At 39.0% G+C, this 18,313-nt stretch overlaps 1 protein-coding gene across 3 annotated transcripts in view; it reads left to right on the forward strand.

Moving 5' to 3' along the window:
- LOC134648760 (ecdysone receptor) overlaps positions 1-18,313 on the forward strand; it is a 360,109-nt gene that overhangs the window by 304,014 nt on the left and 37,782 nt on the right. The window contains exon 1 of one of the 3 annotated variants that reach the window (XM_063503301.1): positions 15,329-15,972. The exons of the other annotated variants lie outside the window; for them this stretch is intronic. Coding sequence (XP_063359371.1) covers positions 15,657-15,972 — 316 coding nt within the window. The 5' untranslated portion in view covers positions 15,329-15,656. Of the gene's footprint in view, positions 1-15,328; positions 15,973-18,313 lie in introns of those variants that run through there. 3 annotated transcript variants of the gene reach the window in all.

Below are 18,313 nucleotides of genomic sequence, written 5' to 3' on the forward strand. Positions count from 1 at the left end.
TGCTTTTTTTGTCAATACCTCACGCGGTCTCATTAGAGGCAATTTAACCGGATACTTTTATAAGCGCTTTAAATAGACTTCTAAAGATAAAATTACAGTAGCAAACCTTATGGTGCTCGTAATTTCTACCACTACAAGGTTATATTAAATTCAGTACTTACAAAAAACTTCGCGTTTAAAACAAACAATGAACGCACACTGAATTCGAAATATTATTTCCCTATGCATGAAACCCCGAATCCAGCCGCAAAACAACGAAAGAAATTAAAACAAGTGCACATACATATACATATCGACGGCCCGCCATTTATTCCTAGCGAACAATGGGTAATACGCGTTCATTCCGTCCATTCCAGTAGGACTATATTCCTATTGCACCAAGCGCTCGTCTCCGAGAAAACCGTATAAGTGAGGCCTATAAATCTGAAGCATTTTCAAATTTGGTACATTAACTGCAATTTCGACAGAGTGCAATGGCTATGCGTCGCTAATTCAGACGTTGGGCCACACTAAATGCAGATATTAAAAAGTACCTATGGTTCTAAGCGCAGCAACAGTTAGCTATAGTAAGACTGGTAGCGATTGTGATGTTCGGATTGTTTTTTTACAAAAATAATAAATTTCGTTCAGTATCTAGAATCTAGATACTTACACGCTCTCTCCGCTTCAGGTTACTGATGTCACTGCGTTAATCAGATCTTGGTCGCCGGTTAACGCCTTAGGCGGTCTGTAATTCTGTATCTATTACTTTCTACAGTATCTATAAAAATGTCGCAAAATTCTCATACAATGATCAGATTTGCACTAAGTTCGCTAGACTAAGGGCAAATACTAGCCTTCGCTCTGTAAACGTTGGGAACTCAAGGCCTAAGTTACGATCCTATAAATACGCCAGACGTGCCCGTGACCCGCGCGACACGTATTCCACAACACTGGGTAAACGAAGGTTTACTAAGGTACCTACCAAGAACATTAGGGCATAACTTCATACAAGTTTTAGTGCCATACTGGTTTTATGCGTGTGGGATTATGTTTCTTTATGATTGGTAGAAGTTCCTATTGTGTATGCAACTGAACTTGTTGTGTACGTAAAAACATTATGAATACGCCACGTGTACATGTGTATGATACAGAATGATCTCCCAAAATAAGATCCAATACTTTTTAGAAATGCGACATAGACGTTGAAGAGAGCACAAAAATGGATGCTTCACTCAAATAAGTAGGTAATATCAATGCTTCACTCAAATAAGTAATATCAATATCACTGAGCTCTCTGAAAGCACTTAGTTGCAACATTTCAAATACGTTGTCAAGAACATTAATATTCTTTATTATTGGATAGTAGGGTGTTTCACTTTTGTATGGAGAAAAAAAATATGTGATATTTTTCCTGACTTTGCTCACCAATCGGGTCTCCCCACTCTAAAAACTATCTATTTCAATTTTCATAATAATCGATTAACGTTTAAAGGTTGCACAAATTGAAAATGTGGAGGGAGAACCCCATACATTGCGTGAAAATTAACTATTTTTTTTAATAACAAAATATAATGAACTGATACTAAAATCTAATGAAAAAACTGAATTTTGCATGTAAAACACGATAAAACCACTTTTCCTTTGGAAACTGGTGGAAAAACGGAAAAATCTTAATTAGAACATTTATCGAGTAACCAAAATCCATGTTAACTACTAATTTTAGAAGGTTCAGTATCACACTACTCACCGCTTTGATGGTAGCCGCTTAAACCATTTTCTACCCTCCGATGTAGAGTCGTTGGTTATTTGAGAAAACTTTGTTGATGTTGTGCAACCTCTAAATATTCACCGATTTTAATTTTTTTTGGTATATAATATTTTTTAATCAGGAAGAACCAGAATTCGAGCAAAGTCAGATGAAAATCGAAAATTCGGAAAAATGAAACACCCTATTGGATAGAATATATAACATAAGAAATATATAAAAGAATATTCTAAATCAAAATAGCAAGCAAAGTATGATTGGTATATAACTGGGACGCAACAAACAAAATACATTAAAGCTCGAGTACACCTATTCTAAGACTATAATAATTTATGTAAACCAAGCTTTGAAATTTCTCTCATTAGCACCTGTTTGCAGTTTCGTGACGCGTTTCAGATAGTGTAACGTGTATGTTACCAAATGGATACATAACGATTGACAATGGCATGTCATTGCGATTGATTATGCTATCAGTGCGTTTGTGAAATAAACAAAGGCGTGATAATACGTCAGTCAAATTAGGAATTTAATTAAACCATTACTGTAATACACATTTAATATAAATGTAAGCAAAAAAAGAACACTGAACAACACTAATAATTATGTATTTGTCTCATCAATGACATAATAAGCTGGTACCTACCTGCCTAATTAAATATTATCAGTACCTACCTTTACGCGCATATACCTAAATGTGCCTAGTATTTTACTCACTATAAATAATAAATTGCTTGTATTGCCAAAGATTTCCGTTTGGCTTTCGCCTTATTTATGTCTAGCATTTATAGCTATGTTTAGTAGTTCTATCATCTCCATCCAATCTGCAACTATGTTGCGCCGCAAAATACCAAAGTACATTGGCTAAATTCTACAACAACAACAATTCAATCGGAAGTTAGGCGGATTGATACAAACATTTATATTCAGGGGGCCAGATCTCGGGGCATTAAAGGATCAACTCTAACAAATCGAGATAGATATCTGGAAATACCTAATGCCGTTGGCGTTAGTCCAACGCAAGTAGGGCAAGCGTCCGTAGGTGTCTATCGGCGGACCGTTGTTGGCAATAGCCTTAATAGGTTACGTGGAATTTCTACTAAACTTACATGTTGGAAACGTGCAAGCTTTTATGTAAATGTTTGCAGCTCTTGAAATAATATTAAAGACAAGTCTGCAAGAGTTATAGTCTGAATTTGAAGAATTCGATTTAGTTTTGAAAGCCTCCTCAGCGCTTATAAGATTTCAGATTCTATGTGTCCCGCCCTTTCCCATCTCATAAGGGTCTATAGATTTTAAAGATTTCACCTAAATTAGTGTTTCGGGAGTCGTCATTTTTAAAAACGCTGAATATAACGTATGTTTTTTAATTCGTGAATTATTTATAACTTTTATAAAGAGAAAGCTTCTTGGTTACTGTATTAATTCTGTAAAGAACTCATCTCACGACTAGTTTTTTTTTTAGTTTTTTCTTTTCACCTATATCGAGATATGTCCACAAGAAGGGTCTCATTGTGAATTTATTAGCACACACATTAAATCCGATGGCCGTAGTTTAAATTACATATGGTCGAGGTAATTACAAAAAAAAAAGAATAGAACATGTCTGTAGTGGACCTTCCTCGGTTCCCATGTTATCGCTTATTGGTGCTTATTGGCCATGACCGTGGATCGCAATTAGTAGTAATTACCTTCAATTTGCGCTACCGATGTTATTCGCAAAGGTCTAGTTGGACTAACTCATACGAGTAACTCTTCGTAGAGGGAGTCCGGGAAAATGGAACTGTCCTGATGAGAGTTTAACATTTTACAACATCAAATTTTAACTTGTACATAAACATAACGATTATGACATGATCTCTATCACATATATGGTACATTTCTTAAGGATTTAATATTTACAGCTTTCATTTCGATTTTCATTTGTCACCGTGACAAGGTACGAAGTGGCAGACAAATCAAATTCCTTTACCTACTGTATAGAGATTGGTCGGATGGATAGCAAAGCGTTTCAACCACCTAATTTCTTGGGACATATTCTTGATAAGGTATCTGCACATTTTCTATAATATTCGTTGTTTGGTAGTAGTCAGGAACCTCTACCAATCAAAACGTTCAAATACTGAGGCAAAATGTGACCGAAGAAATCTAGCGGTTTAAACCCTTTGATATCCAGTCGTATTATTCAAATTAAGTTATTGACTACTGTATCATCGCTGTATTAAAGCCAATTTACATTGAATTTTGATAGACATTTCAACTGTTCCACCTGGACAATTTTCCCAGATTCCCCCAATACTCAATTATGGCGGCTTTTGAAATTCCCTGTCTACCTCATTAGCGTTTACGATCTGATGATGTTTACTCGATATTTCCTTTGCAAATATATTTCTCAGCAAAACTTAATTGCCGTCGTAAAACAAAATATGACACGAACAAAATTGCCACTTCCTTATGGCCCAGCGCTTAAATCGCATCTGGCTCGCGGAATAACGTGGATCTTAAAATAATCCAAGCAAAAAACTATACGAAATAACGAGGTCTGCACATGTGGTTGTTTTTTAATAAAATAAGAAACGTATTATTCTGTCTAATTGCAAACTTGGCAAAGAAGCGGGAGGCGACTAAGGCTGTCAGACGTTCCTATTTTAATTTTCCATGTTTTTTGCCAAAGCGTGGTAAAAGTCAACGTTTCCTTTGACACTCGACACGGGACATGTCAAAGAAATGAATCGTCTGTGTAAAAGTACGAAAAAAATCATGTTTGTCGACGTATTGTTCACGGCTGGCTGATCATGAGAAATTACTCTGGAGATGGCTCCAACTAATAATAAAGCTAGAGAGCGTAGGTTTCAAATATTTGTGTAATTACATACATAATTGCTGCTGTGTCGTCACCTTTATCAGCCTATATATGCGTTCCACTACTGAACATAGAGTTTTTATCATGTTCGATAGGGATTGGGCTATATTAGTCCCTAAGCTGGCTTAGTGCGGGTTTGGGGCTTCACACACACCTTTGAATTTCTTCCCATATATAACTATGCAAATATAACTATGCAAAAACATCGGTGGCAAACAAGCATACGGGCCGCCTGATGGTAAGCAGTCACCGTAGCCTATTGACGCCTGCAACTCCAGAGGTGTTACATGCGCGTTGCCGACCTTTTTCAAAACCTGTACACTCCTTTTTTGAAGAACCCCATACTGTAGTGTAGACCCTCGGGAAAACCTCGGAAGGGAGCTCATTCCACAACCGGAGCGTCCGCGGGAGGAACTTCCTCTTAAACCTCACAGTACACGACCATTTAGGTTCTAGGGTGTTTGGATGAACACCCTGCCGATGGCGAGCGGTGCGGTGATAGAAAGCGGCCGTTGGCATCATGTCAAACAATTCTTCAGAGCACAGCCCATTGTACAAGCGGTAGAACACACATAAGGAGGCAAGGTCTCTCCTCAGTCTTAAAGGTTCAACAAGCTCCCTCATAATATATCTACTGAGACGAAAGACAAAATATTTAAAAGAAAACTCATTAACTTACCGAAAAATGTTACTATAGCATCGATGATTTCCGAAATGATGATAACCTTAATTAATTAACTAATCTGACCTACTTTTCTAGATGTAAGGACAAAACGGTAGTTTATTCGAATTAACTATATATTATAAATATAATTAAATTAAGATATTAGAGAATTAAGTAAAAATTTCGTATTGCTATATAAGTTAGTGATTAAGTAAATATAAGACAGCTACAATCATATTGTAACACCCTCACAGGGTAACATGTACGCTTCCTAACATTAAGTATAACATCATGTATTTCTATGCATCAATGTACATGTATGCAATAAATGACAATAAACAATAAACAATGGTACCGCTTGTGAGTTTGGGATCATCGACGATTCGTACAGCGCGCCTTTGGATTGAGTCGTTCGTCGGATTCTCTGTTTTACTTCACTCAATCTAGTGGCAAATAGCAACGTTCACCATTCCTTTCGTTCGTAATATCTCTTAAGTGCTAATGCTTATTTTTACCTTACACTTAAAAACTCCCCACACAATTCACCGCAATCCTACCGGGCATAATGTTACTCATCTATTTTAGAAACATCCATTATTTAAACCATATCTTAAGTTACTAATGACGACGCCATAAAAACTAGTGATGATATGATGCTAACAAAAAGCGTCCAGTAAGTGTAGCGTAAGTATAAGTATAGTGAATAGTTAACAATGCATTAGCCTCCCTGGCAACAGCCGACCCAATTGCATGAATCGTTGTGTCATCGCACCTAGAGTTAAGGTGGTGTCCTACAGAGACATATCTAGATAGATCATTCAACCGCACTGTTGCGACCTGATAAATATGGTCAATATAACACTCTTATACCCATTAACTACATTACAAATCTTTTTTATCGAAGAAGGGTGTTTGATTTAGGTTGATTTAACTTGAAAATTGGTTAACACGTGTAAGTACGTCCGTTTGTTTTTCTGATCACTATCACGATCACTCAAATGGTGATATCACTTTGTTTCCGCGTTTAGATTGAATTCTAGCAAATACATACGCTAGGATAGCATAGCAAAACTACAGTCAAGGATGATTTTCGTGCCATTCCGTACCTTGTCACACTCCTTTTCGATATGAAGGCCTCTAGATCACAGATAATTGTTAATGTGACAAGTTACGTAATGGTACGTAATGGAATTCAAATTCCTTGACTGTAATGTAGAACATTGCTAACTGTGCGACGTCTATTTGGATAAGCGTCTGATTGGGTATCCCACAATAGCGAGGACAATGTGTTACGCAACGACAAGTGCACTCTGTAAGCCGCTCACGCGCAGCCAACGGTCGGCGCGGGGCATCGTGTCCGGTGCTGACCTATTTGCAATATAAGTTCTACGTACTGATTGGTTGAAGGGAAGTTATATGTTAGTTTATAAGTACAAGTCTAGATTTTCTTATCGGTTTGAATATACTTACTTACATAGGTTTTGTTTAAACAACATGTTACTTCGAAACACATAGATTGCCTAATGTTGTAATATACATACAGTATATGTTGTAAGTGCTGTAATTTTTTTATGTACTAAGATGAAAAGATTGCGTTAGTATGCAACAATAGAAAACATATAATACTTTGCCAAATTTCAACAGTGAAATGCGATGACATTCACAATCCTCGTTAATTTCGTCAAAAGATATTTCATTAGGTAAGTACCTACCTACTTATATTCTTTTCTAATCTTAATTAAGTAACTCATTTCAAGAGTTATTTAGACAGATTTGTAATAAAGCCCTAAATAAACAAGCACAATTTTCACTAAGTTTGATTTCTACCAAAAAACCTTGCGAAGAACTCGTAAATAAGCTCATAAAACACCCCGGTCCAATTACAACATTTTGTTGACTTTAATCGTGATTAATATCCGGTTCGGCATGCCGCGGCGCTGAAGAAAAACATCCTTCCAAATTTAATAAACTTTAGAAGTTTCCCTCCTGAGCTTTACCTAAACAGTATACCGTATTGCGGGTGGTAAATCTTAAAGAACAGTTATCCGAGTTTATTTCTATGATTAGAGCATCAATGGATGGTAATTGGTGCGAAGCACGCACCACTCGGCCGTTCCCAGCACCTCAATACAATCCATGCCCACGGCAGCCCTAACCGCGCTTACAATCATATCACTCGGACTCGATAGTTACATCACGTAAATGATACTTACAACTACCATTTCGAAATGCCTCAAAAACGAAGCTTCAAACTCAACTTGAACCGTACCTGCTAAAGTTTAAAGTCCAGTTTTAACCGACGTTCTAAGTCACAGATATAGAGATTGCGAATGATTGAAGAGTACGAATGTGTCCAAGCGAAAGTGCAACCAAAGCACACTGCAGTAAGACTACGTTCACTCGACATCAGATTACATTGTCTAGGCATTATGTAAGCTCATGTGACTGAACGGTAACGTGGTTCCTTAGCAGGTCACATTGCAGTGCGAATGACATCAGTCTGTCAAGTACATAGGAGTCAACGAACAGGATTTCGTTGCGTATGCAATAGATGCTCTTCAGCCTTGACTTCACGTCATGGCTACCGTCCAGAACCATTCACTGACCTACTAGGAATTTCTTGTGTGATTTTGAAAGAGCCGTTCATTTCGTTTCTGATGTTAGGCCTAAACAAATCTAGGGCAAAGATTAAAGTTATTGTTGTTCCGACAAGCGCGTGAAGGCCACGCGATTGGATTTTATCTTGTATAATAAACACTATATTTTTATTAAGTCTCGCTGACAAATATGGAAACAACCTTCACACATTCTCATAATATAAGCGAAGAATAACATTATAATAATTATGTATTATGCATTCCTAAGCCGGGCAACGGACAGTGATGACGCGAACGTTCGTGTCTAAAAGTGGACATTTCCAAATTCTGAAAGTATGCTTTGTCTCTGAGACCTTTCGGTCTGATGTGAATATTTGAATGCACATAATTCCCACCTGCAACTGCGGAATTCTTGTAAAAACCAGCTTTATCCGGCTCCGGTAGGACATGTGCCACGCACTCGGTGCCTCCGCCGCGCCATGCAAAACGTCCCGAGTCGATCGGTTCCCAGCGCCTGCAATGGATCGCCTAGGCTCGCAACCGGTGCTGCCGGTAAGGACACAGCCGGCGTGTTAGTCCGGCTATTATCTTTTAATACCATCGACTTCATTATTCACTACATTTTTTTGCGACGGCGGCGAGGCGCGGCACCGCCGGCTCGGGTTTGATAACCCGGAGACCTTGGTCTTAATTGCGTTCGCGCAGACCACTCCGCCGCGTCCACTTTTTATGCGCCTGCACATCGCTAGTAAAAACACGACAACGACGCATAACCGGCCGACTGAAAAGCACTTATAAGCTGCGAAAGCTCTAGGTAATCCATAACCTCCGCAAACCGTCGGCTTACATCGAGTGCGCTCTACCGAGAAAGCTTCGTGAGCGTCGTCTTACACTTCGTCATGCTTTTGCGGATCGCGTTCGATAATTTAGATTTTCTTGTTTTTATCAACCCATAATGGTATAAGTTACAAATAACAATGTAAACAAGAAAAACTTGATGCCCCTGCAGTAATGGCAGTGAACATGCGTTTCGTTATGATTAACATTTTAACTGCTAGACCGTTGTTGTCTCGTTGGTCGATCATGTTTCTCATCTATTTTGTTTTTGTTGCAGGTAAGGCGAGCTATGTAGCTGACGACCCGGAACGGTAATTTATTGACTTTTCAGCGCCATTGTTAAAGCAAGGGTGGTATCAATTCAGTCGCCTTGTTTACTTACTTATTTCCTAAAAGCTCTAACAAAAGGCAGGATGGCTAGCAGCCAAGATTCGATTACATTAATCATTCTCCGGTATGTAGAATTCGCCGTACATAAATCTTTGCTCAGCTACCAACCGCTATCGCCATGACAAGTGGTTTTCATTCTGAGGCGATTAATAAAAAACCGGCCAAGTGCGAGTCGGACTCGCGCACGGAGAGTTCCGCACCATCAACAAAAAATAGAGCAAAACAAGCAAAAAAAACAAGCAAAAAAACGGTCACCCATCCAAGTACTGACCCCGCCCGACGTTGCTTAACTTCGGTCAAAAATCTCGTTTGTTATATGGGAGATTGGGAGCCCCACTTAAATCTTTATTTTATTCCGTTTTTAGTATTTGTTGTTATAGCGGCAACAGAAATACATTATCTGTGAGAATTTCAACTGTCTAGCTATCACGGTTCGTGAGATACAGCCTGGTGACAGACGGACGGACGGACGGACGGACGGACGGACAGCGGAGTCTTAGTAATAGAGTCCCGTTTTTACCCTTTGGGTACGGAACCCTAAAAACAAACTCAAAAACGCGTCTTGGCAATTCGCGATTTAATGAAATGCTTTTAGAGGCTATTAGTGGTAAAAGCAATTAATTCATAAAGTTCTCTAAAGATACAGGCCATCAACGAAGTTGTCAGTGGAAACTGAAACAATAAACAAAATTTAATTCGGCAGGTAGTGATTACTGCAGAGTTGTAATAGCATCACAAACTCGGTAATGATGTGGCTCCGGCGACTGGCCGATTAATTTTATCTCTAATTTACATTTAATGGAAACCAGTCGAGCAAAAAGTCGAGTTGATTTCTCGATCTGTTAATAGACATTAGTAGGGAATCAAGGCTGTGGCGAATCGGTGCAGGAAAGGCCGTTTAGACTCTGCCGTTTGTCATGTAGCCAGCGACAATCGTAACGATCGTTTAAAATATCGAGGCCGAATCGGTTACCGGTCGTCAGGAAACTTCGTTCGTTTAAAGTTCATTTGTCTCTCGCCGAGTTGTACTTATGACAATTACCGTTCTTGTAGGTACTATTAACTCTGTGAAAACATCTTACATATTCATCAGATATCGCTTGTCTAAAATATTTTTTTATGCTTAGGGTACATATTATTTGTCGGCTTTATATTATGTTTGTGTATTTACTAGTTGTACCTACTTTAGTTGTAGCTAGCAATTGTCATTTCCCTATTCGAATTCAGTTAATTGAGGAACTAATTAAAACGCGTTTACTTTTAAAGTCTAATAGTCTCACGTTTGAAAATAGAACGCATGTCGGTATTATGTCCGAATCCGTTTAAAGATTGACTCAAAATCGAGAATCGGAAGGTGTAAACACCGCCAGATAAATGCAAAGTAATTCGGCAAAGAGAGGCGCGGGCGGGGTAGAAACACTCTGTAATGCTCTGCACGCACGGATACCCAAATTAATAGAATCTACCGGCAAAATAATGGACTTTTGGAGCTTTTATGCAGATGTACGAACTAGGTTTTAGTAACGATATTTACTATTTTGTCTCTATGAATGTTTGAACGAGACTTTGATGATGAACTTTCCGAAAACAATTTACAATATGAAAAATTAGCAATATGATCAAGTAAGATTAGTTTGCAGTGTATTTCAACACACTTTTTTATCATTCTTCTTCTTTATTTGCCATGCCCTAACGGACGTCGGCGACCACCTTTGCCATCTCTCTCCTGCTCTTAGCCATTCTTGCCAGTATGGCTGCGTTATCCACGTTCGTCCATTTTTAGGGTTCCGTACCCAAAGGGTAAAAACGGGACCCTATTACTAAGACTCCGCTGTCCGTCCGTCTGTCACCAGGCTGTGTCTCACGAACCGTGATAGCTAGACAGTTGAAATTTTCACAGATGATGTATTTCTGTTGCCGCTATAACAACAAATACTAAAAACAGAATAAAATAAAGATTTAAGTGGGGCTCCCATACAACAAACGTGATTTTTGACCGAAGTTAAGCAACGTCGGGCGGGGTCAGTACTTGGATGGGTGACCGTTTTTTTGCTTGTTTTGATCTATTTTTTGTTGATGGTGCGGAACCCTCCGTGCGCGAGTTCAACTCGCACTTGGCCGGTTTTTTTTTATGTTGTCAAGCCAGGTGACCCTCCTTCTTCCCCTTCCCCTTTTACTATTAATTTTTCCTTCCAATATTAGTTGTAGTATATTATATTTGTCATTTCTGTATATGTGTCCAAAGTATGATATTTTTCTTCTTTTTACCGTGATTAAAACCTATAACTTTTTCTTCATTCTTTTAAGTACTTCCACATTCGTAACTTTATCGGTCCAGGAGATTTTAAGCATACGCCTATATAGCCACATTTCAAATGCTTCTATTTTCTTTTCCATACCTAGCTTTATTTAGAGTCCACGTTTCACAGCCATAGAAAAGTATTGATAGTACATAACACTTCACAAGTCTCCAACGAAGTTGTAGGTTGATATCCTTGTTGGTGTAAAGGTGTATGTTTTTATCATTAAGTAAAGAAAATTTGTTCTTAGACGATGCATCGAAACCCTGAACTCATCTCAGGTGGGTCTAAATTACTTTTCAATGGTTGTGTTATCTTATGTAGGGTAGTTCTCTAACCTGTCAAGTGTCATTTATAAATTTTATAAGAATATAATATGTAGAAACATACTCGTAGATATTATTCAACATATTCGGTACTTAATAATTATAATGAAACGTATAGAAGCAATAAATTAAACTAAAGCCTGTACTCCTCAAACTGACCAACATTTGTTCAGCAACTTTTATAAATTATGAATCCTTTAGACTTCCTCTTTTTCATACAAAATAAATATTGCCTTCAATGTACGCTGACATCAGTGTATTTGACGTTGCTTGTCACGCTTTAAATATAACAAAATTTGCAATACAAGAATAAACTTTAAAGTGTAATAAAAATCAAAACATAAGTTATTTTCAAAAGTTGTTGAACAAATTTTGGTCAGTTTGAGGAGTACACCCTACAGTTTAATTTATTGCTCCTGTTACAGGAAGCATCCTGTATAACATTTTGGAACCTAACAGCCGTGTATAGGTATTAGGAGTAATCTACAATCTTCGTTAGATCTTAATATTCATGACTATCTAATCAAGTTTCCAGCTTTGAACATGAATTCATATTCATTAATCATATATGTAGGTACGTGTTCCATATTGCTTTCTCGTCTATTAATTAGGTACGTAAGGTTATATAGGATTTTAGTGATTTGTCACTGAAACTTAAGCGCAAGTTCTGTACGTATACAAAATACCTATCAAGATAGATTTTTACTTGCTCACAAAATTAGTTACTGGTGTTATTTGATATATTATTATGTACTGGGGGTAGCATGTTGTAGAGAGCTTGTATGCATACGCATAGGTAAACTTAAAAAGCTCATTTAATATGAGATTATGGCTCTAACAAGGAAATATTCTTATACAATAATCTAACAGCGATATTTCACGATAGCGCCAAATGAATGTTGTCTATTTTGATTTAACACCAGAGTAATAACTCCGGAACTCGCAAGATCTATAAGTCTAGCATGAGTAAGGAAGTATAACTACACGCTGTATTTCCAAAACACTGGCGGTCAACGCTCCTAGTCCTAGCACGTGATTCGATGACGCTGACGCCAACTTTAATCATGGCGGCCGCGTCACAGATCTATCTAAGCCACCATCTCATACGCATACATGACTGTGCGAAAAGCATGCTATTACAAAACGCGGCTTACAAAACCAGAAATGGAGCTGCGGCATCGCTTTCGGCTGTTTTCTAGGGTATTTTGGTACTTTTTCACCACCATCGACGTATTTCGCGTGCTTTCTCTAACTAGCGTAGAATAAGCGGAGTTTCTGGGAACGAAATGGACCGAGGACGTTGCGATTTTATCGCTGATAATTCGAATATTGGCTGAAGTGCGATAACTACCTGAAATTCAGGTCATCGCTCCAAATTTGAGGGCATCGCCGATCTGTGGTGTATCGGTGGCACGGTTATCAAATGTGTCAGGTTAGCCGGGTTGATATCTGTGTCGATGTCGATAGGTGGTAACTAGGTCGGGGGGTCGATAGGCCTCTTAACATTGACCTTTTGCTGAATCCCGCGGTGACCTAGTTGACTTTGGCTCCCGGGTTCCCGATTAAGGTTACGTTACGTTGTAAAAGAAAATTCTAGGTGTAAGATATATGGCTATTTGAAGTTACTGGACCTAGGTGCCTGTAACGATATATGGATTTATTTACCTGCAAGAGAAACGCAGGGGTCAGTTATCTAGTCTAGGGCTTTTTAGTTATTACTTATTATTCATAAGTTAAGTTTTCGTTTTGCAATAAATCAATTCATGCTACATAATAAAATCACCTAATACGCTAGTTAATAGTAATTAATTAAGCACCTAAACTGTTTTTAGGGTTCCGTACCCAAAGGGTAAAAACTTGGCCGGTTTTTTTCTGGTAATTAGGCACCTAAGTATCTGTAGAGTGTAGAGTGTAAGATTTAGGAATAGTATTTGGCTACCTACGAGGGGTGTTCAAAATATTCTCGGTATGAGAATGAAAACAAACAAGTACGAAAAGTTTGATATTTTTATTTTTCAATATACTCCCCCCCTATGTTCATACACTTAAAAGATCGATCAATTATTTTTTTTAATCCCTCGTAAAAATATTTTTTATCTTTCGTGTAAAAATGCTCCTCCACTGCCGCCTTCAATGCTTCATCGTCAGAAAATTTATTTCCACGCAGATCCTTTTTAAGATTGGGGAGCAAAAAGAAGTCGCTGAGGGCTAAGTCCGGACTATATGGTGGGTGAGTAACAGTTTTAAACCCACATTCAACAATAGCTGCCTTGGCAATATGAGCAGTATGGACGGGGGCGTTGTCATGCAGAAGCAGAATACCTTTGGTTAACTTTCCTCGCCTCTTTTCTTTAATTACATCCTTTAATTGACGTAGAATGTTAGCGTAGTACTGTCCTGTGATATTTACACCTTTTTCTTTATAATCGATTAGTAATACTCCTTCACAATCCCAAAATATCGTGGCCATGACCTTGCCAGCTGAAGGGATGACCTTGAACTTCTTGGGATGAGCTGAACCCTTAATGTGCCACTGCATGGACTCTTGTTTACTCTCTGGGTCATAATGATGAACCCAGGTTTCATCTCCAGTAACTATTCTTTGCAGCACCTCATCAGGATTTTCACCGCACAGGTCAATAAAATCGGAACAACAAGCTACACGCATGTCTTTTTGAAGCCGAGTCAGCATTCGCGGAACCCATCTTGCACTTACTTTTGACATATTAAGATGGTCATGTATAATATCATGTACGGTACCAATAGAGAGATTGGTTACTTGTGCTATAGATTTTACCTTCACTCGACCATCTTCCAATATAAGTTTTTCCACTTTATCAATATTTTCTTGTGAAGTAGCTACTACAGGCCGGCCAGGTCTAGGGTCATCTTCAATACTCTCCCTTCCGCGTTTAAACTCGCTTGACCACTTTTGAATGGTAGATAAAGAAGGAGCAGACTCACGGTAAACACAATCCATTTCCTCTTTTATGGTTTTTTGATTTTTACCCTGTTTTGTCAAGAATTTTATCACGCATCGATGTTCTAATTTAGTTAACATTGTCAATTCGCACATGATGTTCATGTTTGTTCAGCAATTGCAGAAAAACAAAAGACCATCTCGGTTCGAATTATACTTTTTTTTAATGTCAATGAATAAACCTTAGCGGCCAGTAACGAAAGAAATTTTAGAAGAGGTCGTAAGATATCAATACCGAGAATATTTTGAACGCCCCTCGTACTAGTATATTTTATTCAGATTTTTTCCCCTATTTTGTGCTAATTGTAATTGTACCTATTGTATATATGTAAAAATGAAATTTGTTATTTAAAAAGGCTATACCAAATCATCCGCCAATCATCTAGGTCTAGGCTAATTAACGAAATAGAAGTTAATCTCCCAATTAAGATTTTTTTTCTAAATAGCTTTCCCAAACTTACGTAACAAGCACCAGTCGCTTAAAAATTGAGGGTGTTTTATCGCGCGCTACATAATGTCGCCGTGAGTCGACTTTCTGTGCCACGGCTGCGCGGACCCGCGCGGGGCGGGCGCGCGGCGCGGGGACCGTGACGTGACGTCACACTCGACCGTGGCAGTGAGAGCTCGGCCGCGTCGCTCGCTCGCTCTATGTACTCCGTTGACGACGGTCGCGCGAGCGCAAAGCACTCCTCGTTTTTTCAAACTCGTACCATAGAAAATAAATTCGTTCGTTCGTGAGACCCGCTAGTTTTTCTAACCTGTTGTACGGATTGTGTAGTGACGAGAAAGCTATTAAATCGAGACGTTTAAAAGTTCTAGTGGTTGACAGTGAACGTTAGACGTGCGGAGTGTTGCGTGTTTTTAAAAGTTAGTGCGAGGAAAAAGTGAAGTGAAAGCACGCGTAGGATGTCCATCGGCGATCGTGGATTTCGGAGCGTGTGACGCGCTCGTCGACATGAGACGCCGCTGGTCCAACAACGGAGGCTTCCAGACGCTGCGAATGCTCGAGGAGAGCTCGTCCGAAGTGACGTCGTCTTCCGCTTTGGGTCTGCCGCCGGCTATGGTGATGTCTCCGGAATCGCTCGCGTCCCCCGAGTACGGCGGGCTCGAGCTATGGGGTTACGACGATGGCATGACATACAACACGGCCCAGTCTTTACTCGGGAACACATGTACGCTACAGCAGCAGCAACAGACGCAGCCGCTTCCCTCGATGCCGCTGCCGATGCCGCCGACGACGCCTAAATCGGAGAACGAATCCATTTCATCAGGTTAGAATTTGGAATATTCTAGTTAGAATTGCGCGGCAAAGTTGTTGGCATGGTTTTTTGGCGGCGCGGTCGCGCTGTCATCGACCTTTGGCCCGTATACCTTGACCGGCGCTGCGGCGGGCCGTCTTGCGCCGACTGTCACAAAATGTCACAAGCGTTTTGTTCACCCGCATTCGATCGAACATCTGTTTTAGAGTCTGTGCGGAAAGAGAAGAGTCGTGGAATGTATTGAGCCCCATACATTCCACGACTCTTCTCTTTCCGCAGAGACTCTTATCAGGGGTTTGCACTTTGCATTCTTTCAGTGTCCAATCACAAAATTAAACCTGACCTAATAGAGTTTATTTTACACCTATCTATAGCCTTTACAGGCTAGAAAGAGGCACCTGTTTACTAGTATTGATTGCTAGATAAACCGCTGCCATATTATATATTAACGCAATTGCTGGTGGGACACACAGTTCGCTGCATTGTAAACATTAATATCTACAGAAGGTACCTAAGTAGGTATGTAATATATTTTTAATTTTTCATCTCTTAGACCAGTACCATATTCAATTAAACATGGTATAAATAAGAAAAACGTTATTATTGTTTCTTTTTAATAGTTGAGAACCCAAGAAATTAGTTTACATAGGAATACACCTACCTGCCTCAGTTGCGATGTGACTAATCATCACTGATGACAGATTGTATGTGGGCGAAACATTTAAAAATAAGTACATAGCTCAATATGTAGGAACTTGTAGACTGTAGGTGTGTACCATAATACTGGTACTTACGCCATGCGTACCTACACTACGCGTTTGCACGATCTACCTATCCAAAAGTTTATTCCACTTGGTGCTCTACCACGTACCGGGATCATGAAATTTTTGGTACAATTGGTAGTCTGTGCGGAAAGAGAAGAGTCGTGGAATGTGTTCGGCCCCAATACATTTCACGACTCTTCTCTTTCCGTACAGACTATACCAGTTTTTGGTACCTACAATTTCCATAATTCCTCATTTCTATTTTATATGTGGCCCTGTTGACACTCCATTTTATGTCAGACTAGGATCAATCGCTGGTACAGTGGTCAGTTTATAAAAATAACAAAAAGTGGGCTACTAGGTCCCGTCATTATTATTATTACTCATTATCCTATAAGTTAAAGTACATATTTATTGAGATCTAACACGCAAACTAAATTCTTAATAAGTAGAACTTGTTAATCGAAGTCCTCGCATCGTCCGTCGTCATATTAGGTAGGTGTGAGGTTTGAGTAATAGATTTCGATAGTGATAATTGAAATTTGATAGGGGTACCTATCAAACATTCTCAACGATCTTTGTTGAAAATAGCACTTAAACGCGTGGATCTGGTTAATAATAGCAGTCCTTTGAATTGAACGGAACAAGCGTCCCACAAGCTTCCTAGTCACCTCACACGTATTTGTCTATGATGTAGTACAGCATGTTTGATTAGTGTCCACCCGAGTGTGGGAGGCTCACCACGGATGGAATGACTAATTCTTATCGCGCTATAGGTGTAACACTACAAGGTTATTGTGGAAAATTTATTACAGCTTATTGTTGTTTTAAGATGCGTGAAGCGACACCTAGATAGTATTTGCGAGAGAGACAACTAGATATATTGCGCAGTTAAAAAAATCTTCATCTATGTCTCTTTGCATGATAACGTAATGAATTATCCAGAGCAATGATAAATTAGCCAAAAAATGTGCTCAGTAACATTCGTAGCAATGAAATATGTAATTTAATCATGAGTAGGAAGCTTTAATAGGGTATAGGGGATAGTGCGGCAATTGGAAGGGCTGCGTCCCCTTATAGAGGTATCCATGAGCTGTTTATAAACGAAGTCTATTTCAGTATACCATTTGGTTACACAGCAAAACCATCGTTAAACTAAACGTTACCCAGTTTCAACTTCGTAGACAGTACCTATTTACGTTACTATAGTAGTTTTTGCTTTTTTTAATCACATCATTAGTTTCATATCAATTTTACACAAGTGCCTAGCCTACCCGTATAAACATATTATTCAACTTGGTACCTAAGTGCCAGTGCCAAGATGGCGTGAGATTAAACCGGTACTTAAAGCCATGAAACAGTTTTAAGTCATTTCCTTCCATTTGAGACACATTCAATTTGCCAAGTAATACAGTTTAACAATTTAAGTAAGTGAGTCGGATGGTGTTTCGACGAAGCGACTGCGGCCGGTCCGACCGGTTTAGAGACCACTCCTGACTCCTGATGGTAAATCGTATCGCCTGACAAAGCACGCATGTGCATTTATATGTGTTTGTATTAGGGTACTTGCTCACTGACTAAATAAATTA

The sequence above is a fragment of the Cydia amplana genome, chromosome 6, assembly GCF_948474715.1.
Source record: "Cydia amplana chromosome 6, ilCydAmpl1.1, whole genome shotgun sequence".
In the NCBI taxonomy this organism is placed as follows: domain Eukaryota; kingdom Metazoa; phylum Arthropoda; class Insecta; order Lepidoptera; family Tortricidae; genus Cydia; species Cydia amplana.